This window comes from Equus quagga, chromosome 18, assembly GCF_021613505.1.
Source record: "Equus quagga isolate Etosha38 chromosome 18, UCLA_HA_Equagga_1.0, whole genome shotgun sequence".
In the NCBI taxonomy this organism is placed as follows: Eukaryota; Metazoa; Chordata; class Mammalia; order Perissodactyla; family Equidae; genus Equus; species Equus quagga.
In genome coordinates, this window is record NC_060284.1 from 1,999,126 (window position 1) to 2,026,124 (window position 26,999).

The 26,999-nt window shown below is 36.2% G+C and overlaps 1 protein-coding gene across 8 annotated transcripts in view; it reads right to left on the reverse strand.

Moving 5' to 3' along the window:
- Window positions 1–26,999, reverse strand: part of DOCK7 (dedicator of cytokinesis 7) — a 204,520-nt gene that overhangs the window by 82,961 nt on the left and 94,560 nt on the right. For 4 of the 8 annotated variants that reach the window (XM_046645656.1, XM_046645655.1, XM_046645654.1 and 1 more), the window contains exons 15-23: window positions 25,443–25,560; window positions 22,138–22,208; window positions 18,369–18,507; window positions 17,316–17,417; window positions 11,631–11,717; window positions 9,486–9,717; window positions 6,172–6,336; window positions 4,267–4,436; window positions 494–586 (exon numbers count right to left, since the gene is read on the reverse strand). In XM_046645656.1, the coding sequence (XP_046501612.1) occupies window positions 494–586; window positions 4,267–4,436; window positions 6,172–6,336; window positions 9,486–9,717; window positions 11,631–11,717; window positions 17,316–17,417; window positions 18,369–18,507; window positions 22,138–22,208; window positions 25,443–25,560 (1,177 nt within the window). The remainder of the gene's footprint in view (window positions 1–493; window positions 587–4,266; window positions 4,437–6,171; window positions 6,337–9,485; window positions 9,718–11,630; window positions 11,718–17,315; window positions 17,418–18,368; window positions 18,508–22,137; window positions 22,209–25,442; window positions 25,561–26,999) is intronic. The other 4 variants (XM_046645659.1, XM_046645657.1, XM_046645661.1 and 1 more) reach the window with 1 other exon arrangement.

Here is a 26,999-nt window from a genome sequence, read left to right on the forward strand (position 1 = left end):
TCTCACAGCATGAGGATCATAGACTGTTCACATTTAATTTTAGCTTATTAGCAATATTTCTAGTTAGTGATTTTGAAAAAAATGACAAGATAGTAAATGCTAAACGAAAATGATACAACAGCTATACTTTAAACAAAAAGAAAACGGAAAACTGTCAGGTTTTTTCCGCACAAAAATTTTAAAATTCCTACTGAAGATGTGCTAGCCCTAAAGTAGACACTGTTATCAAAGCCATCAATGGCATGAGCAGCAGGCACCAAAATATCGACAGGGTGTGTAAGGAGGGAAGGAGACAGGAAACAGCAAAGGAGAGAATTACTGGTGAAATCGGTGGTATTCATGCATGGCAGTTGGAAAATGTGCTAAATAAACAAAAATACACACTTTTTAATGATTAAAAAGCAAGCCACTGAAATCACAGTATACACTAAAAAGTAATGTTCTAAAGGGAAACAGCAGCAGCCAATAAAGAAACCTCTAATATAAACACCACCTGTGTTGACTCTGCACTTGGACTGGGGTTGGATCCCCATGGGGCAGCTTTTGGACCACCAGTGTTAACCCAGGAATTGGAGCGATCTAAACCCTAAGCATATAATAGAAAGCAGTTGGAAAGGAAAGAAATATTACATGTGGCATGCTATAAATTATTCTTAAAGAAATCCAGACTTTCCAATGCAAACATGTTTTTAATTAGTATTGTTAAAGCAACCAAAATTTTTAAGCACCTAAAAAGTATTAGTTCACCAAAATTATCTTATTACATAATTTTTAAAAAATCACAGAGCATTAAGTACAGCATTTAAAGGTAATTTCTCTTTATGTGAAGGGATCACCCCATCTTGAAGTACCAACAACTAAAGTTCCCACAGCACTGTCCCCCAAACTGCCTTTAAAGATGATATGAGTCGGCAACAGATAATTTCCTCTGAATCTAACTAGGGTTTAAAAGACAAAATGAAAGAAAAAATTCCCTTCTTGTGTAAAAGACTTTAGTTTCATTCCATCTGTCACGGACTGAAAGTTCTGTGCAGTAATACTCCATAATTCTATTTGACCTTGCCTCCTCTGTCATTTTCTTTCAGGGACCAATAGGAGAAATTAAGTAAAAAATTAAGAAAAAAGAAAGATGGCTAATATTTGCTCCTTCCTAAAAATGATCTGTGGATTTGCCGTTGTGCTCCGTTTTATTGCGCTTGTTATAATTAAACATAATGGGCTACTATTTTATATAAATATTATTAGGAAAAACATTATGCTGGGGCTTTTTATAGGAGTTATATCTTCATGATCACTGTCATTAAAGTTAATTTAATATGCTACTAATGTGTATGACCAGGAGTGAGTTATGTCTTTCTCTGAAAGAGGCATTAGCATCCCAGGTGCAGGGAACCGGGGCTTTACTTCAATTCCCTAAACCTGACTGATCAATAGAATGAATTGCGAAGTTTATGAAATTCAGGTTCTGGGCCTGACCCTCAGAAATGCTCACTCCGCAATCTGGGCTGGAGCCTGGGAATCTCCAAGAGAACTGGAGCAAGTTAGTAGGGATTTTTAGAGGACTGCTAGAGTAATAACAAAGACAAGCAGACTAAAAATATTAGGGCACAAGTATGGACCCAAACCAGAAAGCACCCAAGGACAGGGAAAAAAAAGGGAGAGTAGTAACAAGGGTAACCAAGTCTGTGTAGACAGTAGTATCACCCGGAAGGTGAAGCACTACCACTGCCGATGTGCAGGGACCCCTCTAAACAATCACAGAACAATCTGGGGGAACGAGGCCTGTGCATCAACAGTATGGGGAGGGGAGGAGGGGAGAAGGAGATGAGAGTAGGGAAGGGGGGCAGGGAAAAGGGAAGGAGGCAGGGGAAAGGGGAAGGGAAGAGGGGAAGACAAACTGCTAACTCTTAAAGCCTTAGGTTTTAGGGAGAATATTTCCCCTTCTTTTTTCCTTACTATCTTTCAAAAAATACTGAGAGGGTGAAATGATGAAACAATAATCACCCAGTTCCCCTTATTTTTGACACTGAATGTAAAGATGAGAGTGAAAGTTCAAGTCCAGGTTCTACTGCTTACTAACTGTAAAATCTAAGGTGAGTTACCTAATCTCTTTTTCCGTTTCTTAGTTACAAAACAGAAATAATGACAGTATCTCCCTCACACTGTAAAGATCAAATTAAATAATGGAAGTAAACTGCTACTAGGTACAATGCCTCAAATATAGTAAACTATCAAAAAATAGTTTTAACAAAAACTTTACATACGTGTTTTTTAATGCTTCCTTGCAAAGTAAATTAGACAATATTAAAATACTAGTAAAATTATGTAATCAGATTTGTTTAAAATAAAATACCTGCATTCTCAGAACCCCATTATATTATTTCAAATCAAAGCAAATCAGCACACGATGTTTTTCATACATTAGAACAAAATTTTTCACGAGTCTCCCAAATTATGTTTCCACTGTATAAACGTAAAGTTCTGCCTGCCATTTTCAGTTTTTATAATCACTACTTATCTTGCAAAAATAACAAAACAGAAGCATCTGATTTCTGCAAAATTACATTTGTGTTCTTCTCTCTACCATATTTTCACAAAAAGAATAACAATAACTTTGCTGTACTCTTAAATTCACTTTTTAACTCTTTGCTTAATAATTTCTTTTCAGACTAAGGCATAGACTAATCAGTAATGCGAGAATAAATAATAAATCTCTTTGTGCTACTAATTATATATCCACAATACTGAGGCTCTCAATAGTTATAATTATATCAAGTTAAAGCTAACTATTTAAAGAAAACCGGTAGTAAACTATTTTATAAAGCAAATAATTTCCGTAACTTAAGTATTATAAAGCTAAGAATTGTATCAAATAGCCCTTAGTTAAGCAAATTCATCACTAATATTTACTAATTTAATTACTAAGTTTACTGATCTCCAACTAACAGAGAACAGATTAACCAAATGGGTGCACATACGCATGAAAAGGAGTTTTATTTGTGCCAAATCTCTGTGACATTATTATTTTGTCCCTTAGATATAAATAGTCTCCTTCCTCAAGCAAGGCCCATCTTGTACATGACTTGACATCAACACTCATGTTATAATACAAAGATTTGGCTTTATATCCAGAAGTGCTCAGCACAGTGCCTAGCACACAGTAACCTCTCAGTGTTTGAAAAATAAATGAAAAAATAGGAGATGAAACATTAGAAAGAAACTATATATCAACATAAAATTGCACTGGCATTTGATTACAAGCAAAACATTCAAACCTGATATAACCATACATTTACATGATTGAATGTTAAAAGAATATTGCTAGGACAAAAAACAGATTAGTTTTGGCAAAATAATTATGAAGACTGTCTCTCAAATAAGGTTCTACAGCCACTAGAGTAACAAATACCTGTTGATATAAGTATTCTCAAATGTTAGGAGTTCTGCATTTTATATTATGGAACAAAGACTAACCAAAACTTTCATAAAGCCAAATCTCTTAAGATGTTTAAATATCTAATTAATCCTGATAGGAAGAGGACAAACAAAAGCATAATTCAATTTTTTAAAAAGTAGTTTATTCTTGCTATGGATACCCACTGTTTACTAACACTCCTTCACTGAGCACCTTCAATATGCTGGACATCATTGGTGCTTTGGATACATCTGTAAACAAACCCCTGCCCTCACGGAGCTTATACTCCGATAAAGGGAGACAAACACTAAAAACCGAACATAAGAAGTAACTAATTTATACACTGCATTAAAAGGTAGTAAATGTCATGAGATGAACAGCATAAGGGGATCAGAAGTCCCAGGACAAGGCTGAGGAGAAAGAGGTTCTGGTTATACCTTTAATTAAGGTAGTCAAAGTGGACCTCATCGAGAAGGTGGTCCTCCGAGTAAAGACTTAAAGGAAGTGAAGGAGTTAGTCCTAGGAGGATCTTGCTCAAAGAAACAAGATAATTTAACCATTTTTCACATGATGGAGTATCAGACAGACAAAAGTGAGTTATGCTACTGGTCATCCTGGATAAATTTTTGAATTCAGCAGATTTTCTTGAGCAGAGTGCACAAACCAGTTTGTAATAGCAAGAATATTTTAATAGAAACATGAAACACGTATGGTTTACTTATAGGAATGTATGTGTTGCTTATTACTAACTCAAAGATATTTTAAAACTAAGAATAAATTAAAACAATTGGAAATTTCTCATTTGATCATAAACTGAAAACCAAATTTATAGATGCATATCTTCAGTTTACCTTACTGCCAATGATTGACCGTACTTCATCATCTGGCGACGTGGGAGTCCCAGATATATCTGGATTACTATTACTCAGGCTTCGAGAACGATTTAAATTAAGGCTTGCAGGTCTCACAGCAGATCTAGCCATTGTGGCATAATGCACTGATCCTCCCAAACCCCCAGGACCTAGGGTTGAATACAAAACAACACATAATTAAACAAAGAAAATTAGTCAGGAAGAGATCTAAAAAAAACTTTGCTACTTACAAAATTCCACAGAGATCATGAAGTGCTTTTATTTCGAAATGAATAATACTATAAACAAGAAAGAAACACTCAAGGCCTAATGATAGCTACGCTAAGATATTCTATTTTACAGTAGTTGGCAAAACCATATGAATCATAAATAAAACCAATACCTCCTCAATGTTTCTATGATTATATATTACATGTGCAATGAAAAACAAAAGCAGTAGGAAACACACACACATTACCTTCACTTAGATATGGGTGAATCGAGGACCCAAAATGCTCCAGCTGATGTCTTCCTTTTTTCCCACCCCTCCTGCTCTGCCCCTTGACACACAGTCACTAGAGGGAGACCCAATTTACTGTCAACATCTCTTAAGTGAGACTATGCTTTATTTCTCTATCTTAATCAGTAACAACTGAACTGTAACCAAATGGCATCTTTAGGATATACACAAATATATGTATACTAAAGATAATTCTCCTAAGAGCCCAGGTTATATAAAAAAGCAAAGAATCACTTTTTGTCTAAAATCAAGCCAGATATCATCATTCAACCATGTTCTATGTACCACATTTATCTCCAATTGTATCCACATTTTTCTCCATTTTTCTTAAAGAAATCTTACTGAGTGTCTTATTCACAAATGACACACACCTGTAAACTAATTAACTTATATATTCTTTCAGGTCAGCATGTAAAAAAGATATTTGGCAAAATCTGTGAAATTCTAATAGCGTACTGAATGAAAAAGTAAATGGAGGAGCATTATACACAGTCCACAAGCACTTACATACTCAGAGGCTCAAGTACTATAGATTTAAAACATCAAGATAGGAAATTATAAACCAGAATACGAGTTATTTGCTTCTCTTTTTGCAATTAAGAAATAAAATGAGCTAAAATTTAGCATCAGATTACTATTGTGCCTAGTCTTCATAATGAATGTCATTTATCACCATTATTAATATTAATGTTGCCAATAGCTGGAAAAGGGTGCTTAGCATTACCACTAGTGATGAATGATGACTCATACAGACAAATATGTGAGCAGGTTGAAAGGTATGCACAACATAATTACCAAGTAACTGAACAACTAAAGAGTTATTCAAACTAAGACATCGCCCCCCACCACCACCATTACCACTAGAACCACTAATGTCATCGAAAAAGCAAGTAACTTTGGACTCTAGTATTCAGAAAGGCTATATTATTTTGTTGAACATGAAGAGATCAGAACGCTTCTAGAGAATAATCTTTTATATTAGTGTAGGTTTCACAGGGTTTCCAGGGAACTACTGAGCCACTGTATTTCTTCTTTAATGTCCAATAGCACTCTGAATGACAAATATAACATTTGATTTATTTTACGGAATGATAAAATGCTTCCAGAGACGGAAAAAATTATTTTCAAGGTTCATTTCCAAGAATTAATTCAACCAAGTTCTCTCTAATTTCAATTAAAGGAAGCTGTATACTTAATGACACTTTAAAATGTAACCTATTTATCCTTTTAATTCCAGCACTTAGCACAGTCCATGCTTTTAGCAGGCATCCAATAAATGTCTACATTGAATGAAAGCATCACACTTTGGACTACAAGATTGTTTTAATCCTGCCATGAACATATAATCTATGCAAGACAGTTTCACAGTAAAAAGAACAAAATACCTGGTGATGGTGAATTTGGGTAAGTATTTGGTAGGCGGAAAACATAATAGATATATGATGCAAGAAGACTGTTCCTGCCATGCTGGTCATGATTTCCTTCCAAGTTTTTGTGAAGCCGATTTATAATTGATGCCATGGCTTCAAAAGATGCTTGACCTAGATTAACTTTTAAGAAGGAGAAAAATATTTTTGCATTAAAATTTTTATTTTTCATTTATTTATTATTATTATCATATATATATATTTTTGGTGAGGAAGATTGTCCCTGAGCTAACATCTGTGCCAACCTTCCTCCATTTCACTTCTAGGATGCCGCCATAGCATGGCTTCATGAGTGGTGTGTAGGTCCACACCCAGGATCCAAACCCACGAATCCCAGGTCGCCATAGTAGAGCATGTGAACCTAACCATTATGCCACCCAACCAGTGCCTATATTAACTTTTCTAGACTGTAAGTTTCAAAAACATCAATGTTTAATCATCGCTATACGTATTAAGTATAGTGATAATACACATTAAGTATATAAAGGTGATATTTGATATTCATTTTAATGACATCTTGTATTAGCTGAATCAGAAACACTTTTCTAAGCAAAACGAAGAAAAACTCATTTTACTAATTTAACATGAAAATTGTATGAGTCTGCTTCATCAAAAACAAAAACATCACCCAACAGGTACCCATTATTTTATAAAACAATTCAAAGCACATGATAAAAAAAAAGGAAATCGATCTTGTGTATCACCTTTAAGAAGTAACTTCTCATTTTAAAGATGACTCTGAAAATCTAAATAGTGTATAATGAGCATGTTACTTTTATTTAAAAAAATAAAAACATTAACAATAAAAGTGGATTATTAAAACTTTATCAACTTAATAAGAAAAGAGTATAAGCAAACTGACTGAAATGAGTGAATTTGTAAAAGAATTAGAAGGAAAAAAGCTATGAAAATAGGCTGAGGTAAGACAGTATAGCATTTTAAATTACCAGGCTTAGCAATACCTAGCCATTCAAGTTAGTACATAACACGAATTTTGCAAAAGTTGGAAAATTTTGGTAGCACACTGAATAAATGGGTAAACCAAATAGCCATTTTGAACATTAGAGTCTCAGAGTCTGTGATTTATTTAATCGAGACAGGAAATTATGAAAAGTTAATGAGGCCAATTAAGTTCTCCTACAAGTGGAATAATCAGATCAAGTGGTCATTTAGGAAGATTAATCTATATATACTGAGCTAGAAGGGAAAGAGACTGGAAACAGAGAAACCTCAGTGGGGTTTAGCAATTCTACCTGTCTTCCTGGTTAATGTCTTTTCCTTTTCCTCATAGTAGCTATTCCAAATCATCAAAATCCTTCTCAAAACTCAGGTCCACCTTACTCCCTTCTCAGCAAATCTTGCCTTCTATCTCACAGAAGAAATTTATAAAGCACGAAAGTCCTCAAGTTTTTACTACAAATTTATCTGAATGTGAAACCATTTTATCTCCTTCCAAAGGCAGCAGCATTCCTCTCGAGGTAAGAAGGATCTGCCCTCCTTCGCTCCTGTCCTGCAGGCCTGCTTCAATAGTCAAACTCTCTTGTACCTCCATATCTTATGTTTTTCTCCCTCCTCGACCCAGTTTCTCAAAGCATATAAGCATGCTCAAATCTCCCCCTTCTTATGCCCTAATCAACCCTGCTTCCTCTTCTAACTTAATTTCTTTAAAAAGTAGTATATGTTTTGTATGTTCCTTTCATGATCTCGATGATTACTTAACTCTCTGTAATCTGGTTTTCACTTTCACTATTTGCTTAAAGCTACTGTTAATTTCACCAGAGGACACTTCTTAAGGATAGCAGATAAGAGTGGGCCTCTGAAGTCAGTTGCTAAGGATCACTGGAATCCTTAGGCAAAATTTTTAAGCATTATGTTCATCACTTGACTCATTCTTTTTGCTTGGTGAAATGGTGGTAATAATGATACCTACACAGGGAGCTGTTGTGAGGTATTCATATGTCAATATCAATAATGCACACAGCACTACTCCTGTCCATAGTATGTGCCATGCAAGTGTTATTAATTTACTTATACAATCTGCAACAATGAACAATGCTAACTTTTTAAAAATCTTCTCCTATGCTTCTGTAACAGCATTCACTACACTATCTGTTCAATACCACTTAAACCACCTTCTCTTTTCCCATCCACCATCACCTGTCTTTTATCAGGGCCTCATCATTTTTTGTATGAAATTCTGCAAGATTCCTAATTTGTCTCCTTGCCTCCAGATTTTCCCAATTTTAACCCATCTCAACATAACAGAGTCATCTTTATAAAAGTCAAACTGGGTCACATTACTTCCCTAATAAAGACCAGATCTTTCAAAGGTGATTAATTCCTAACAGAATAAGAGCCCCAATTACCGAAGCGTCATAGAAGACCCTACTTCATCTCCCCCACCACCAATATCATCTCTAACCACCAACTCTCCAACTTATAACCAATTACTTACAATTCCCCCAAAATTCCCAAGTTCATTTATCTATCTGTGTACTATACGCATGCTGTTTTCATCTCCCTGAGCTAAGTATTTACCTGTCAGACTCCTACTCACCTTTAAATGCTCAACCCAAGAATTACCTCTACTTACAAGTCTCCCCTAAAGAAAATCCCAGGGAGTGGAATACTCCTTTCCTTTGTGCCATCACTTAACACAAAATTTCTATAACTGGTTAGCTGAAATTTCTTACAAGCACAACTACTTTGCAGGATTTGGGTGGAAGCTGTTGCCAAAAGTGGAGGAATAAATCTTGGGAAAAGGGTGGGAAACAGGAATACCCCTCCTTCCAGAACAACACAAAAGAAAAGACAATTTCGAGATTTTGAGTAAATGAAGGAAAGAAGAGCTATATTAAACAGAGGACAGCAGCTGAATGAAAATGTAGACTAGGTCCATTATACGTCGTGTAAAATGCAACAGAGTTATCTGTTTGCCTGTTTACCTAACTAGTTTGTCAGAGCCTTAAAAATCAGAAACCATGCCTTGGACAGTGCCTATCAGTGTCTGGTACATAGTAAGTGCTTAATAAACATTTGGTGAGTGAATAAATTAATTTGTTTCTAGAATTTGTGAAGTCTATATGGCACATTTTATAAAAACAAACAAAAGAAATATCATTTTCTAACACTAGAAACAAGTAAATAACAACCCCCCCCCCAAATCAAACACAGTCCTTATAGACAGCAAATAGGAATTATGGTTCTATCTCTACAAAAGTTAGAAATGTCAAATTATAAATTTTATGATTTCCCAAACATAAGCAAATTACCTATTTGGCCAGCAATGACAGGAGGTCTAACAACTAAAAGTATTAATTTATCAAGTAGAAGATGAAGAAATCGGACTACTGGTTCCAACTGAGATGAATTCAATGCTGAAATACTGCTCTTCAATTCATTTTCTAAGTTATTTTCCATGATTCGCATGTCTCCAATTCGGACCGGGAACATGTGCTCATCCAGAGCATTGACCAGAGCAAAAAACTTGTCAAGATAAGGATCCTAAAACAAAGAATGAACAAAAGCACTAAATAATTATAACTCTGTAAGTTCTCCAAAGTATGGACCACTAATATAATCTCTCATATTAACTTACAATACAAAAAACTACATAAGTATATACAAACATTGTTTCCAATTAAACAGTACAGCCATTCTCATTTATTATTGTAAAACAGCCATTTCAAACACTACTGATTACTCAAGAACTCTATGGGTACTAATTAAGGATTGTTTTTTCCAGTGTGAGTGTGCCTTATTGTTTTAGAGCTCCTTTACTGTGGCAGGTTTGTTAGTAACCTACCTGTGTGCCTACTACTCATTCATTACCTCTCAGCTCCATCCAGATCCACCATTCTTTGCCACGTTTTGTAATACTGGAGCTAGACTCTTCAAACTACATTTCTCCTTTGTCAGCTGGCTTGTGGTTAGGCTCTGACAACAGTGGGTACGGGAAGCAGTCTGCTAGGCTTGAGGAGTTGGAAGGTTCTTTCATTCTCCCTGTTTGTTTTCTTGCTGGAGGCTAGCAGATGTGGATGCTGTGGTTCAGAGGTGAGAGGAATGGGTGGCACTGTTCACCATAGCAATGGTGGCTCTCGGAATTGCACCGCAGGCGTCCTCCACCAAGTGTCCTCAGTACCACAGCAGGGCAGGCAATGTGCTTCTGCATCAGTGGCATCACCTCCTCAGAGTCTGATTCTCAGCCTTCAGGATTCTCCTCTGGGTTTCTAAGTTTCTTATCACTTTCTGCAATTGCTGTCTTGTTACAATCATAGAATTCTCTTTTACCTCGTACAGTAGTGAATCACCTCTAACCTAGTTAACAATTATTCATATATAAATTCTTTCCATTCAAATCACTGGCAGTTCCTGTCTCCTGCCTGCTATCATTTAACCTCTTTCTATATTAACAGGATTGCAGTCTCAATGAAAGCAGTCCCAGGGTAGACACTTGTTCTCCCAGCCTGTTTTATACCTAGAGACGACCATGTGCTATAGTTCTGACCAAGGAGATCTGAGCAGAAGTCTGGGAAGACTTTTACTTAGTTAACAAGGAAAATAAACTTTAAGAAAAGGTAGTAATGCTGAACAACTTCACATTTATAATATGGTTCCAATTTGATATTATGTATTTAAATGAATAAAAAATAACTATGGAGTTCCAACTATATTGCAAGGTCCCTGAAGGGAAGGCTCTTTTCTTGAGAGGTAACAATATCTCTAGCCTCATGGAGTTTACAGTCTAATGGTGGGAAAAACCAACAAACAAACGCATATGTATGCATGTATATGTACATACATACACACACACACACACACACACAGAAAGAGAGCAAGAGAAAGTGCAGCTGCAAGCGAGTGCAAGCAAGAGTGAGAAGCAGAAATAAGAGAAGGGTAAGACAATAGAGTGAGGCACTCAGAATGAAGAAGAAACCTTAACAGAGAGAAGTCCATGAATGTCAGGAGGACAAACATTCCAGCTAGAGGAAGAGCACAGTATAAAGTCTTTGAGAAGATTCTGGCATATTCCAGAAACATAGGAAAGAATATGGAGTAGATGATACCTAAGAACTCTTTCCATTTGAAATACTTGAGCCTATGAGAAATAAAATGAGCTGGATGATGGTTTTTCAACTCCAATTATTCTGTTATGGACTAGAACTATATGGGGGAAAAAAATCACTTAATTGTTCAAAATGAAGTCACTGACATTTTGAAAAGCAAAATGTTTGCTTTTGTTGACATTAAATGACATTTTGTTGATTTCTTTAAAAAAACTTGTAAATCTACATATTTTTAATTAACATGTAGTCCTCTAAGTCTTATAGCAGATAACAAAACTTACTTAAGTACTAGACAATATGCTCAAATCATTCAAGTAAAATTTGATCATAAAAATTATTAAAATCACTTACTTGTGTGTGGATAGATGAAACGGCAACAACTTCAACATTAAAAACACCTTTGTGATTATCTACCCATTTCATGCCAGGTAGAGGAACCTATGAAATATTAAATATAAAGATCACAGATGCTGACACTGATTATGAATTCTGAAAACAAACAAAAAAATTACAGTATCTCCATGAGAAAAAATACTGTGGAAATATATTTTTATGCACAGTAAATATATGTAAAACTTTACTTTGTTCTTTTTACAAAATCAATGTTTCCTACGAGAGAATTAAAAAGTTCAAGGAGGGGCTGGCCTGGTGGTGTAGTGGTCAAGTTTGCACACTCTGCTTCAGGAGCCTGGGAGGTTTGCAGGCCCAGATCCCGGGCATGGACCTAGCACCACTTGTCAGTGGCCATGCTGTGGTGGCATCTCACATAAAATAGAGGAAGACTGGCACAGATATTAGCTCAGTGACAATCTTCCTCAAGCACAAAGAGGAAGAATGTCAACAGATGCCAGCTCAGGGCCAATCTTCCTCTCACACTCACACACACACACACACACACACACGCGCGCGCGCAAAGGCACAAAAAACATACACTCAAAATTCTATCTTCCCAGGGATACACCCCTTTATATCATTCCAAATCTTCCTCTATGCACAAATATTTTTATATACACCATTACATAAGCGGTATCAAACATTATTTTGAAACCTGTTTTCACATATTACATTGTGAATCTCTCTTCATGTCAATAAATTCACATCTACAATGTCATTTTAATGATTTATAATATTCTATTTTCTTTATTTTAAACACTCCTATTATGTTTTAGTTGGGCTTCAAAATATTCACAAGCAAAGTAAGCCTATGTTTTAAGGATCAGAAACCATTTGTTTCTGATGTAAATTGCTCGGAATGTTAATTAAAATCATACCATAAAAATTATTTTTAAGAGAGTACATCAATTCCCTCTATTCCTCCTAAGTACAGCTAAAAACCCTGAACACGTACATAAAATAAACACACAGACTCTGAGAGGCAGAGAGAAGACTGCGGCAGGCAAGGGCCTCAGGATGCAAGGAATTATAAGGCAGTGTTTCCTGGGTTTTATTTTGGCCTCGTACATCCTGGACTAGGTGCTAGAGAAGGCAACAACCCAGAAATGCCAAAAGGAGCAGACCAAAAAAGCTCCAAGAAAAGCCTGCTTTCTCTAGCCAAAGGCAAGAAGTGTCCTACTCTGGCCCGACACAAAGAAACAAATGGCAGCCCCACCCCACCTCCATAGGCTGAGTGGGGAGCGTAGATGTCCACCTTCAGCTGGCTGTAACATGGTGTCCCAACCTCACCCCACCCCCCACACACTGAGTGGTATCAGAGAAGACGGAGACGGGTGCCAGTCCCAGCCCAGAGGTAACAAGTACCCACCAACTGTGGTGTCAGTGGAGGTCAAACGGGGAGAGCAATGAGGTGACCCTCCCACTCACAGTCGGGAGGTGTCAGTAGGGGCCTAGTGGGGAGCCTGAAACCCCACCTCCACCCAATAATAAGCACCCCCCAACCTAACCCCCCTGTTAAAAATCTAACGATAACTAGGTAAGAAATGCAGTATCTCTACTGAAGTAAATAATACAAGTTTTGAAACATTTTTGAAAAAAGAAAAGCTGGGGGGCTGGCCCCGTGGCCGAGTGGTTGAGTTCACATGCTCCGCTGCAGGCGGCCCAGTGTTTCGTCAGTTCGAATCCTGGGCGCGGTCGTGGCACTGCTCATCAAGCCACGCTGAGGCAGCGTCCCACATGCCACAACTAGAAGGACCCACAACGAAGAATATACAACTATGTACCGGGGGGGCTTTTGGGAGAAAAAGGAAAAAAATAAAATCTTGAAAAAAAAAAAGAAAAAAAAAGAAAAGCTGGTAAATTGAAACTACTCAAAGCAAAAAACAGTACTAGCTCTTTCAACCCAAAACATTTTTATTCAGCTCGAAAAAAAGAGATACACAAATAAAATGTGAACACACACTTCTTTAAAAACAGAGGTTCTCAAAGTCCAATCTGAGGATCAGCACTTGTTAGAAATGTAAACACTCGAGCCCCAGCCCAAACTACTGCACCAGAGCCTAGGACAAGGCTCCAGCACTGGCACCACGGCAGGCTCCCAAGGCAGGCATGCTGTCTTAAAACAGCGGAACGGCAGTGTAGCAACAGGGATGGCCTGATAGCAACAACACCTCTTCAGCACTCTTCATGTGCAAGGCACCACTCCAAATGCTCTACATACTACTGCACCATTTACTCATCAACACAACCCTTTATCATAGGCATTAATTATTCTCCTCAATTTACAGATGAGAAAATTCAGGCACAGAGAGTGTCTTAGTCAGTTTGAGTTGCCATAACAAGATATCATACACTGGGCAGCTTAACGAACAGAAATTTATATGCTCAGTCTGGAGACCAGAAGTCCACAAATCAAGGTGCAACATGGTCAGTTTCTGGTGAGGCCCTCTTCCCAGCTTCCAGATGTCCACCCTCTCACTGTATCCTCACATGACTGAGAGAAAGCTCTCTGGTGTGTCTTCTCATAAGAGCACTAACCCCATCATGAGGCTCCATCCTCATGATCTCATCTACACCTAATTACCTCCCAAAGGTTCCATCTCCAACTACAATCACAACTGAGGCTAGGGCTTCAACATTTGAGTTTTGGGAGACACAATTCAGTCCACAGCAGAGAGATTAAGAAACTGACTCGAGGTCACACAACTAATTAGTGGTGGAGACAGGGGTGAAATCCTGGAAATAATGCTATACTGCCTTTTAAAAGTATGTGAAATTTTAAAAAATACACAAACAACAACAACAAATTTTCACAATCCCACACCCCCTTGAGAGCAAACTTTGCTAAATTTGGTGTATATTTTCTAAACTATTTCCCACACAATTACAGATGAATAGCTACCTACTGAGTTTAATGGTTGTTACTATATTGTTAGTTTTTATGTTTTTATTATAAATGTCCTATTGGAATATTTAAATCTATATCATTCCTCTTAACTACAGCACCACTGTATGAATGTACAAAAATTTAACTAAACATTACACTCTTGGTTGATAGCCAGGTAATTTCCATTTTTTTATTTTCTGCTAATACGAATAATCCTGTAATTTTTTCTATTCCATCCATTCAACAAATATTTACTGAAGTCTCTACATAGCTTTCTAGGTACTGGGGTTTCGTGGTAAACATAAGATTTGCTCTCAAATGCTCTCTCAACCATTTCTTGTAGAGAAAAACAAGTCAATAAGATAATTTCAGATAGTAATAAATATTAAGTAAATAAAATTGGATTAAAAATGATGGAGAGTATCAGGCATGTCAAGGAGGGAAGGGTTGAAAATTCATGGAGTGAGGAAAGAGCTCTCTGAGGAGGTGCTATTTTATATACAATTCAGATCATGAAAAGAATCCGGCTATATGTTGGGGGCTGGCCCCGTGACCGAGCGGTTAAGTTCTCGTGCTCCACTGTGGCAGCCCAGGGTTTTGCTGGTTCGGATCCTGGGCGCGGACATGGCACCACTCATCAGGCCACAGTTAGGCGGCGTCCCACATGCCACAAGTAGAAGGGCCCACAACTAAAATATACAACTATGTACTGGGAGGATTTGGGGAGAAAAATGCGGGAAGAAAAAAAAAAGAAAATTGGCAACAGTTGTTAGCTCAGGTGCCAATCTTAAAAAAAAAAAAAAAAGAATCCAACTATGTGAAAATCAGGAAGAAGAACAAAGAGAAAATTCAAAGGCCTAGAGGCAGGAAAAATTTGGAAGAAGCTGCAAGTACGGAGAGTGCAGTGACGGTAGAAAATGACGCTGGAGAGGTGAAAGAGCTCAGATCATCCAGAGATTTGTAGGTCATGGGAAAAAAATCGGGATTATATTTTAAGTACAATGAAATGCCAGAGGAATATTTTATTTTGATCATAAAGAAACACTAAATCTTGATAAAATAATGCTGAATGAAAAAAGAAAGTCACAGAAGATTATATACAGCATAATAACTTTTGTTAAATTCATAAAATAAGCAAAGTAAATAATATATTCTTTAAGCATATAAATACTTCAATTAAAAAGTGGTTTTAAGGGGCTGGCCCCGTGGCACAACAGTTAAGTTCGCATGTTCTGCTTCTCGGCGGCCAGGGGTTCCCCGGTTTGGATGCCAGGTGCGGACAGGGCACGGCTTGGCACGCCATGCTGTGGTAGGCGTCCCACACATAAAGTAGAGGAAAATGGGCACGGATGTTAGCTCAGGGCCAGGCTTCCTCAGCAAAAAAGGAGGACTGGCAGTAGTTAGCTCAGAGTTAATCTTCCTCCAAAAAAAAAGTGGTTTTAAGAGACTAGCTTTCAAAACAATGTGAATGTACTTAACGCCGCAGAACTGTATACTTAAAAATGATGAAAATCATAAATTTTACGTTATGTATACTTTACCACAATTGTTCTTAAAAGGCTAGTTTCCATAGTTGAAAGGAAGAAAGTGTGAAACAGGGAGGAGCACGTCAGTGCTGTAAGTTAGTGTCAATGCTCCACCTCTCAGATTAGGTGGTAGAGGGAAGGACAAAGGGCCCAAGACACGAATGTGCTTTTCACGTTCGAGGAACATCAAAGGTGTTGTGCTATGTGGCTAGGGCCAAGTGAGTGACAGAGAACGGTGAGGAAGGAGGTCAGAGTAGTAACCTTGTATTGTTTCTTTTCCAAATAAAAACAATACATATTTGTTTGTGAATACGTTTTGAGTTCTATTCTGAAAATAAATGCCACCAGGAGAACATTCACAAGACGTCTTTCAGATTAATGTTTAAAAACAGTTATGGTCAAAGCATTAAGAGACTTTAGTAATAATCATGTAATAGTTCTCTCAAAAGGCATTCTAGGGGCTGGCCTGGTGGTGCAGTGGTTAAGTGCGCACCTTCTGCTTTGGCGGCCCAGGGTTCGCCGGTTAGGATCTCAGGTGCGACATGGCACCGCTTGGCAAGCCATGCTGTGGGAGGCGTCCCACATATAAAATACAGGAAAATGGGCATGGATGTTAGTGCAGCGCCAGACTTTCTCAGCAAAAAGAGGAGGATTGGCAGATGTTAGCTCAGGGCTAGTCTTCCTCAAAAAAAAAAAAAGGGCACTCTGGCTTTTGAACAGTGACTACTGATTATGATTGAGATTTTTCCAACGTTTCTGTTTCTTTCAAGTCACATATGTCATTATCAAAGCTGCTAATGTCTCTTGTATTGAATGTTTATAGCTACTTTATTTTCACGTATATGATCATCAATTACAAAGATTCTAAAAAATTAATTTAAATCTGTTCCCCTTCCTCCACTCTTTTAGTGAAAAGTTGTCTACTAAAAGAAATATTCATTTATTTAAAGAAGCTTCTGCTACAATATGAAAATTCTCCAAATTTATCTTTTCTTTGAGTTTATATTCCATGTATTATTTTGGTTTTAAAATGAATATACTTACATTTTTTTAAATAGTATAAAGGCTTCTAAGCATTCTATAGAGTAATTTTAGTTATAGAAGAAAATAATATTATCACTTCATTATCTATGTACTTAAGAGTAGCAAGGTCTTATTTGAGAAAAACATCTCTGTAACAAAAAATTCATTTCATTCAATCTGAAGAATTTCAACGTGAGAGTCACTGACCTCAGGAGACAGTACAGAATAAGCCTGTGGTGGTTTTTCCAGTGAGACTGGTAGACAAAACTGCCCAGTCTTTAATCGTCCATTCTGAAGCATTGGTATCCACTTTTAAATAAAAAGGAAACAATATCAATGTAAATGTTTGCTACAAAAGTAATTACTTGGAAAATCTGTTATAAGAACTTGGTATGAGCCAAATTTGTCTCACATCACCAAACACCAAGGGGATTTAATTATGTAAGTAATCATAATAGGCCTTCATAATTTCTCTAAAGCAAAGTTTCCCTAACAATATTTTATTGAGGAGGATTGTCAAAACATTATTATTACTAACTAAATATGCAATATTGAAATCTGTAGGAGGTCTTTATTATCAAGGGAAAGTTGGTAGTAGAAAAACACCACAAAGTGAATCAATTTTAAACTGGAGTAATAGTGTTAATGTAAATAGGGAAGGAAAAATTTGATTAGATATGAATGTTGAAAACAAAACTAAAAAGTGTAAAAAATTTATTTTCCTACATTTAGCAAAAGTCATGCTACAAACTGCAAAAGACAAAAAAATGAATCAAATGTCGATTTTTCTCTTTTGGATGAAATCATGGTTTTTCTGACAAAATTGTGTGATAGCACATTATGACATCCTTCACCTTCGGTTTACCTTTGCAAGGTCAACCATAATGATTTTCAAAAATACTCAAGGGTTTTAATTGCCTTTAATCAAAGCAAAAAGGATTTTAATTGCCAAGGGTCTCTTTTAATCATTTTACAATCAAATCATTCTCTTCTGAAGAACGCTTAAAACTATTATATTTATACTGTACTCTTGGGTAAACACACAATAATCAGGAGCAACACCTAAGTGTTTACACATGTTAGTTCATTAATTACATTAGTTAATTACATCAATGAGCATTTTCTTATTATGGTGACTTCCTAACCAATGTGGGGAATCAGATGAGGAATACGCAAATAATAATGAACACCAACTAGCTCTTAAATAGTATAATTATTTTTAAGATCAAAGAACTAAATATTTAACAAAAATATACTTACTGTATATCCAACAGGAGTTTCAAGAGGAGTATTTTGTTTTTGTTGACAACTAACATGATAAAAAGTAAAAAGCAAGTGATGATGGTCAGTTAAAGTAGCAGGAAGTTTAACCTTGATTTCTTCATGAAAATCAGGAGACCTTCATACAAAAAAACAAAACAAAACAGATCAATAGTCAGTAATTTGTTCAAAATAAATAATTATTGCATTTGTATATCTGAATAATTTTTAAATTAATTTCAGGATTCATACTTAATTTTTCTTCTAGTACAAAATATTTTTCTTTAGTCCCAAACTCTAAGTAACTAACTCCTACATCCAGATGAGGGAGCTGTAGCTGTTTCTGAAATTTCTCACCCCATTTTTATTACTGCACTGAGTAATCCTACTATTTGAAAATTCATTAATAATCACCACCTTGAAGATCCAGTGCTGAGATCTTCACTGGATTAGAAACTATATAAAAGAGGACACTAGGGAAAGGCTTTCTATATTTATAAACCAATTCTGATATGCATTACATAGAAAAAATAATACGAGTTTTTATAAGTGTATATTTTAAAGCTATACTATAGAAAAACATTTTCTATTATAGGAGTACATCTCCATATTAAGGCTAATTTGTATCATTCTTCTGTAAAACAAAAAAAGTATTTTTAAACAACTTCGTGTCAAATTGGGCTCCCTATGGAATGTCATATGTTAATTATTGCATTGCTAAAGATATAAATAATGTTACCAAAACATGGACTAGTGTATTGACTGACAGCTCAAAAAAAGAGGAAAAAAGACAAGAACATCCACAAATTGCATCTGTCCCACAGTTTAGAAGTGCTCCCAGCCACTATGAGAATACAACAAATAGCATATTTGATCAAACCAATGGCACTTTCATCTCAATGTTCATTGAGAGGGGTCCACAGGAGCATTTTTATAGGAAAGCATGGCTGTTATTTATGACATAGACTTAGAAGGGATAGAACTTAGTATCCCAAACTTCCATATTCAGTTAGTATCTCTCAGAGTTATATTCAATGAAAATGATGCAAAACATATGGCTCCAACCATCTTAAAGTGAAGGCTGTCTCACCAATTAGAGGTCTTTTTTTTCTGATGCTAATAGGTCAAATATCCTTTCATCTCAAATAAGCCTCAAAAATACTAACAGGTGTAGATTTGATCACAGAAATATTAAGTGGAATGAGGCTTTTAATACCCACAAAAAAGATAGCTAATGCTAGCTGCTAACCATCTGAGAATTTGATGATTTTGATGAATAAAAGATGCTACACATCTTATTACTGATCTCACTCATCACCACTGAATTATGAGAAAGTTGAATTTACTAGCAATGTTAGTACTGTCATTTTAATTCTACTAATGCTGAGAGTAACAAAAATAAAGACCTAGCCACAACCTGAGAAACTTTTAGAAATTATTACCTTCTTTATCAATATCTTTCCTGGTATTGAGTATTTTAGTTCATTTCTTTCCTGAAATCACATTATGTAAAGGCTTTTATGGAAAATTAAACATCTATGAATTATTCATCAATAAGTATTTTTAATTGCCTACCTTTAGGCTAAGCATTGCATTACTTTTGTGGTGGTTTTAAAGATAAACATAAGAAAGCAGTTACCCTCAAAAAATATATAATTTAGTAGAAATAGAAATAAGACACACATATATCATGGCTATGCTATAAAGCAAGAGTTGGCAAACTCTGGCCCATAGGCCAAGTCCAGTCTACTGCCTGGTTTTACGAAGCCTACAAACTAAGAATGGTTCTTAAATTTTTAAATGACTGAAAAACTCAGAAGAATAATATGCGAAATATTATACGAAATTCAAATTTCAGCATCCATAAATTAAATGTTACTGGAAGACAGCCATGTGACTTTATTGTCTATGGCTGCTTTTGCACTACAACAGCAGGGTCGAGTAGCTGCAACAGAAACCATATGGCTCACAAGGCCTACAATACATACTATTTGGCCCTTTGCAGAAAAAGTTTGCCAACCCCTGGTATAGAGCATATAAAGTTTAGTGCTTCGAGAACAGAGCTGAACAGATTAAGTTTTACATCAGGGAATTGTATTTAGGAAGAGATATATAATATGGGCCTTAAAGAATGAGTAAGAATTCAATAAATAGAGGGAATCAGTATTATAATAGAAAAAAAGATCCAAGAATGGCCCAGAAACAGGACAGTACAGTGTATGTTTGGTAATGAGGCAGAAAGAAAATCATCGAGACATAAAAGATGACTGGATATTAGAGAAAAGAACAGGGAAGGGAATGATGTCTTAAATTTTGAGTCAGAGTAACTGGAAAAATGGTGGCACCATTAAAAAAGACAGTCAGACAGAGAAAAGGTCTGGAAGAGGGTCAGGGACAAATACATGGAAATTAAGAAGGCAGCAGGGCCCTCAAATTAATACGTCCAATGAGATACTGAAAATATACATCTGTATCTCAGAAAGAAGGTTATGACTGAAAATAAAGAGCTGGGAACAATCCACATAAATGTAAAAGTAGTAGCATTTTCATTGAAGGTAACTCTAAGAAATACATGTAAGATTATTTAGGGAGAGAATATTATAGAAAAAGAGCGTTAAGAGCAAAACCTTAGTGTTTTGCATGCAATGCCTATACTTAAAAGAAATAGAAAAATTAGAGTAACTACTACAGAAAAAAACAGTGCTCAAAGAGATAGAAGGAAACTGAGAGAGGGCCGTAAAATAAAGATGAGAAAAAAGAAAAGTTTTAAGGAGGGTAAGGAAAAACCATGCTACAGAAGAGCACTGAAGAAAGACTTTTGTTTTTTTTAAGTATAGGAAACTTAAGCTGCTGCTTGACAATAAGAGATGGAACCAATGAAGCAGGGGACTGATGATGCAAGAGAAGGGATAACTGATGGCGTCACATTCTAGAAGAGGCTGGATACGATGTTTGAGAGCAGAGGTGAAAAGATTCACATAGCACAGTGTGTGGGCTACTACTATCTTTGAAACAGAAGTGAAGGTGAAACTGAGGTGAAGAACAGAGAAGCTGATGATCTCTGGTTCGATGGCCTCAATAAACTTAACAAAGTAGGGATGGTAAGAGTAAAGCTAACAGAAAGGAGGAGGAACAAGAAGGAGGAGGAGAAAGGTTTTAAAATGGCCACTGCCAGCTGACAGAGGAAAACAGTGATGACGGAAGATCACAAAGAGTGGCAGGAGGAAGACCAGATAAAATTACTGTAGCCCCAGCATACAACAAAATAACATCAACAGCCCTGATTGGTACAATTTTGTGATTTTTCTCCAACAATACTCAATAATAAAAAAAAAAAAGAAAACAGAAATTAAAGGTTATCCAAAGTTAACAATTTTCCAAAGAAGTAAAATGGAAAGGCACTAAGTCAAAGGATTAGCGGATGTGGAGAATACCACCAATTTAACTGACTAATGGTTCAAGCTTAGAAAAGAGTTAAGTAAAACTACAAAGTGTCAGGGAAAATAACAGGGAAAGACCAGAGGCCAAATGATAATCTGTAACAATATAATCAAAAGAAAGGATCAGAATTTGATAGAAAAGATATTTTGTGTCATTTGAGATGTCTATGGAGAATGTGCATCTACAGGTCAAAAATTATAACTCTGATGTTAGCTGTCTTGAATTTGCACATTCAGTGCAACAAAGCATTTGGTAAACACACTAAGGTGAGTGCTAACAATGCCACTGAGAAGTGAGTAACTTTGAAAGAAATATTTGAATTCAGTACCTGTTATGATATACTACGGCTGTATAGGCTTCCTTTGAAAATTCTGAACAGCTAGATTTACCAAAGATTACCTGTAACAAATAACAGCATGTTGAAACTTTGTTGTCATAAATGCTGGATGTTTCATATTTATGTAAGAATTTGTCTGATTTCATAACTTTGAAAACAATGGGCAAAATCAGCCCAATGAAGAACAATGTGCCTACTGACGTTCATTAATAAGTTCCAATTACTTAACTATAAATTTCTTTCCAACTATAGACCCATCTGACATTTAAACATTCAAAAAGTTTCTATCCATTACATTTATATCTATTGGGCAATAAGGTACATTTCTTTTCTTTTTCTTGAAGAAGGTGAAGAATTCATTTTAAAATCTAGATGTAGCATAGCATATGGAATTTTTACTAAGAAACATGGTTCTAGAATGGTAGCATATATCTATTATGCAAACTGATGACTTCTCCACTAACATAGCAGTCATTCTAAAATAAAAACTCCTATTTTTGATCAAGCTATGTATCCTTTGCTTCCAGTACTCCCTGCAAGCTACTCTACAATGGAGGAGGAGCTCTGTTCTTACATATGTGTTAAAAAAAATCCACCACATTAAAAAAAAATACAACACTACTTCTGGAGAAGATATAGAGGTAAAATAAATCAGTCTTGTATACCTGCCTCTTGAATTCTAACAGCAATATTGTGGTCAATTGGGGCAGCTGATTAGATAAATGGCTTAATGATGTCAAGGTCATAGCTGTGATTCCTATGTGAGATAGGCTTAAAATGTTATCTAACCATAGAGTAAACTCTTACAGCTAGCCAGCCATTTATACATGCATGAATAGGTACGTGGACACGTCACTGCACTTCCATCAACACAACTGGTAAAACAACTCGAAGTTTATTCCTTATACAAAAGGATTTGGCACCATCCCTAAATGAAAAGAACATATTAACAGGTATTTGTGTTTCTTTTCGCAACATTTCAAGCAGGTCCTTTTATTTTAAGGGGAGGTAAAAGTGTAATAATTATGACTCTCCTAGATTAAGTCTAACTTCATCAATTTGCTAAGAATATCTATGTTTTTATAAAATGTTATTCCAGTGCAGAATTATGAAGTTTATGATTTTATCATATTGACATTATATGATCAAAAAATTATCTTAGGACCCTTTGAATAGTCCTTATTTAAGAAAAATAGGCAAACACAATGTGTCTATGTTTATACATTCTTTCAAATAGGCCACTCACATAACATAAAAGCATTATATTTTCATACAACTAATACACAAGTCAAAGGAATGTAGTACCTTTATTTCTCCCTGAGAAGTTATCATTTTTCACAAGGTAACATTTATTTTCACAACACGAATGATAAAAAGTGGAAAGTGTTCCTTTTTTGACCATTTAACATGTATGTTTAATCATTCATCAACGTGGACGTAGCATCAATTATGTGCCAAGCACTACAATAGGCATCAAGACATAGATGTGAGTAAGACACAGTCCCTGCCCCCAAGGAGCTCACAGTCTAGTGGACAAGAAGAAGAAATAAGCATATAACCAGAGTGATAGGGCCATAAAAGAAGGGAGAAGATGCTACGGTAGCACCAAAAGAGGGAGTGGTCAAACTGCCAGTGTGGCTGGATATAGCCAGGGTTCCACAGAGGAGGCCATATATATGCTAAGACAAGGAAGAGTTTGCAGGCAAACAATACAAACAGATTATTTTACATATACTACATCTGTCATAAGCTTAAATTCATATGGCAATTCACACATATGATAACAAAGCACCTATTTTCACAATCTAGTATCTTTTCATCAATTATGACAGCACATTCATTCCTTTAGTAGAAATGAAGAGCTAGTAAAGAGCATGAAATGCTAATTTCAAGCCTCAAAAATAAATTCTACAGTTACTCAACAAATATTTACTCAGCACGTATTATATGCAAAGATCTGAAACAGCTGCCATAGAAGAATACAAAGATGAATAATTTCTGCTTGCTGCTGTCAAAATCTCTAAATGCTGATGAAACTGAGGCAATAGGGGAGAAGAAAATGTATTGCTTTCCTGGTAAGTAGAAAATCAGAAGAAGTTGATTCAAATGAGTGACACAGAAGACTAAAATAAAACTCTGTTAACAATGCACCTATTCTTAGCTCAACTTCATTTCACTAGGGTTCTCAGAGGTTGAACATCTACAGTGACAGCTGTGTACTTATTCCATATGTTACTAACTTCAGCTGAGCCAAAAATCTACTTTCATGGAACTTGCATTTATTAGCGTCCTACAAATCCTAAATGACAATTTGGGCAGTCGAGAATCTCCCCAATCTGCCCTCAATCTACTTTTCTGACTTATCTTCCACTGCTCTGGCTCACTGGCAACTCACCACTGTACCTCTATTGAAGGACATTCTCCAAATTGAATTGCTTTCCTTCCCCCACCACCTAGACCCACTGCCATTAATATTTTAACCACCTCTGGTTTTAGTTCAGATATACCTCCTCCAGGTAATACTTGCTTGTTACCTCAGCAAGGCATTCTCTCCTACCTCTGAACACCTATGCCTCTGAATCCCTATACCAATCTTCTAATAATTGGTGCATACCTTGGTTCTCAACATTGGCTGCAAAAAGTAATCCCTTGGGGAGATTTAAAAATACTGATACCTGCCTGGTTCCCGCCCCCAGAGATTACAATTTTATTGGAATGAGATTCAGTCTGGGTATTGGTATTTTAAAAGCTCCCCAGGTGAGTGTAATATATAGCCAAGGTTGAGAACTACTGCCAGAGTTTCTCAGCAAAGATGAGAAGAATCATACATATTACAATTACCTGGGGAGCATTTTCAACCCACACCACAACCTCATATACTATCCATCATTTTCCATTTCCCTTACCTGGCCTTTCATTCCACAGGAGGAGACTCAGAATCACAGACACCAAGAACAGAGAAAAGGTATCTGTGCTTTGTTAGAGCACCCAAGGCAATTCTGATCTGACACTCTTTTGAGAGTTGTTATTTTAGAATTTTATGCATTTGTCTTATATTCTCTAGATTACAAGCCTTATTCATCTTTGTATCTCTAGGAATGCCTAGCACATACCAAGTTCTCAATAAACAAAACTTCAAGTAAACTCATTACTATCTGTACAGAAACTAATACAGTTAGAACTCTGGTTTACAAGATCTCATTAATTTCCAGTTTAGAGCTGCCAACCAAGTGATACCAAAAACTGTCTATATGAACCATATATGAAGTATAGGAATAGTAAAGAACATTTCTTACCGGCATGGCATTACTCGGATCCTCCCCATACATAAACTGGACTTTCACTGTTATATTTCTGGCAGAACCTTGACGGTTGGCAAAATTGAGAGTCTGAGGGTATATGTAGAGAAGATTTCTGTGGAAGGCAATAGTATGCATGATAATGAATACATATCTAAAACACTATGTATCACTACATGCCACAAAAGAAATAGACAAATACTGAATTATTAATATTTGCTAGCCACTATGCTAAGTATTTTCACATACACAATTTTATTCATCCTTAGAGCAATCATTCAAATAGATAGCAATTAAATATACCCCAATTTTGCAGATAAATTGAAGCCTAGAAAAGTTAGGTGATTTTCACATACAACCAAGTAAGTGGTAAACCTGAAATCAGAATACAAAGTTCAAAACACATGTTCTTTCCTCTACAAGAGGCTTCTTGGAAATAAATGAGTTGAGTATGGACTGAAAAACTATTAAGAAATTAAAAGACAGTTCTAATATTATTGTAGTTCCTCCAAACAAATACAAATAGGATGACATTTATATTTGCAGCTTTTGTATAAACGTGATCAAGGATTTAAGAAGTATAATAGTCCACATTATTGTTCAAAAACATGTATGACAATATGGTAGGTATAACAGTATTAGGTAGTTACGGTGAGACAACCACATATTACTCTCTGCATTTATTTGACTTTACTTCCAGTTTATGATCTTGCATCTTACACAACATTCATAGTCCCTGCCGCCAACACAGAGAAAAGAAATAATCCAAGAAAAGACACAAAAAGAGAGAGCTTAAAAAAAGAAAGAATGAGAGTTACTTTATCTGAAGACTAGTGCTTAAAGTTAATGAACAAGACTTTGAGTATAATAAAACCCTACTAAATCAACTGCTGGGGCAACGAAACCAAGTCTAAATTTCTGGAAGGTGGTAGGGCAATATAGAAATTTTAAAGGAACATACCCTTTGACCCAAAAACCTACCTCTAGTCTACGGAGGAAACTGCACATAGGTGTACAAATGGGTGTGTTCAACAAAATTCACTGCAGTATTTTTTATAATAGGGAATAATCACAAGTAGTAAATTTGAATTTGAAATATCAACATGAATCCAGGATGAATTTCATGTTAAAAGCATTTCCCCCCATTCTTTCTACTTAAATGGCCTAGAACAATGACTAACGTACAGTGAGTGCCCAGACTGTGGCTTGGAAAAGAACTTCCCATTCAAAGAACCACAGCTCCTTGGAGAAATGGCTGATTCCAGGTCTGGGGAGAAACTGTACAAGAACAACATCTTGTCATAACAGATAGCAAGAAACCATCAAAGACTGTTACAAGTGAATCAAAAGGACTCAGGAGCCAAGGCTGGCCCTGTGGCCTAGTGGATGAGTTTGGCCGGCTCTGCTTCAGTGGGCTGGGTTTGGTTCCCAGGTGCAGACCTACACCACTCATCGGTGGCCATACTGTGGTGGCAACCCACATACAAAATAGAGGAAGACTGGCACAGATGTTAGCTCAGGGCGAATCTTCCTGATGAAAAAAAAGACTCTGAG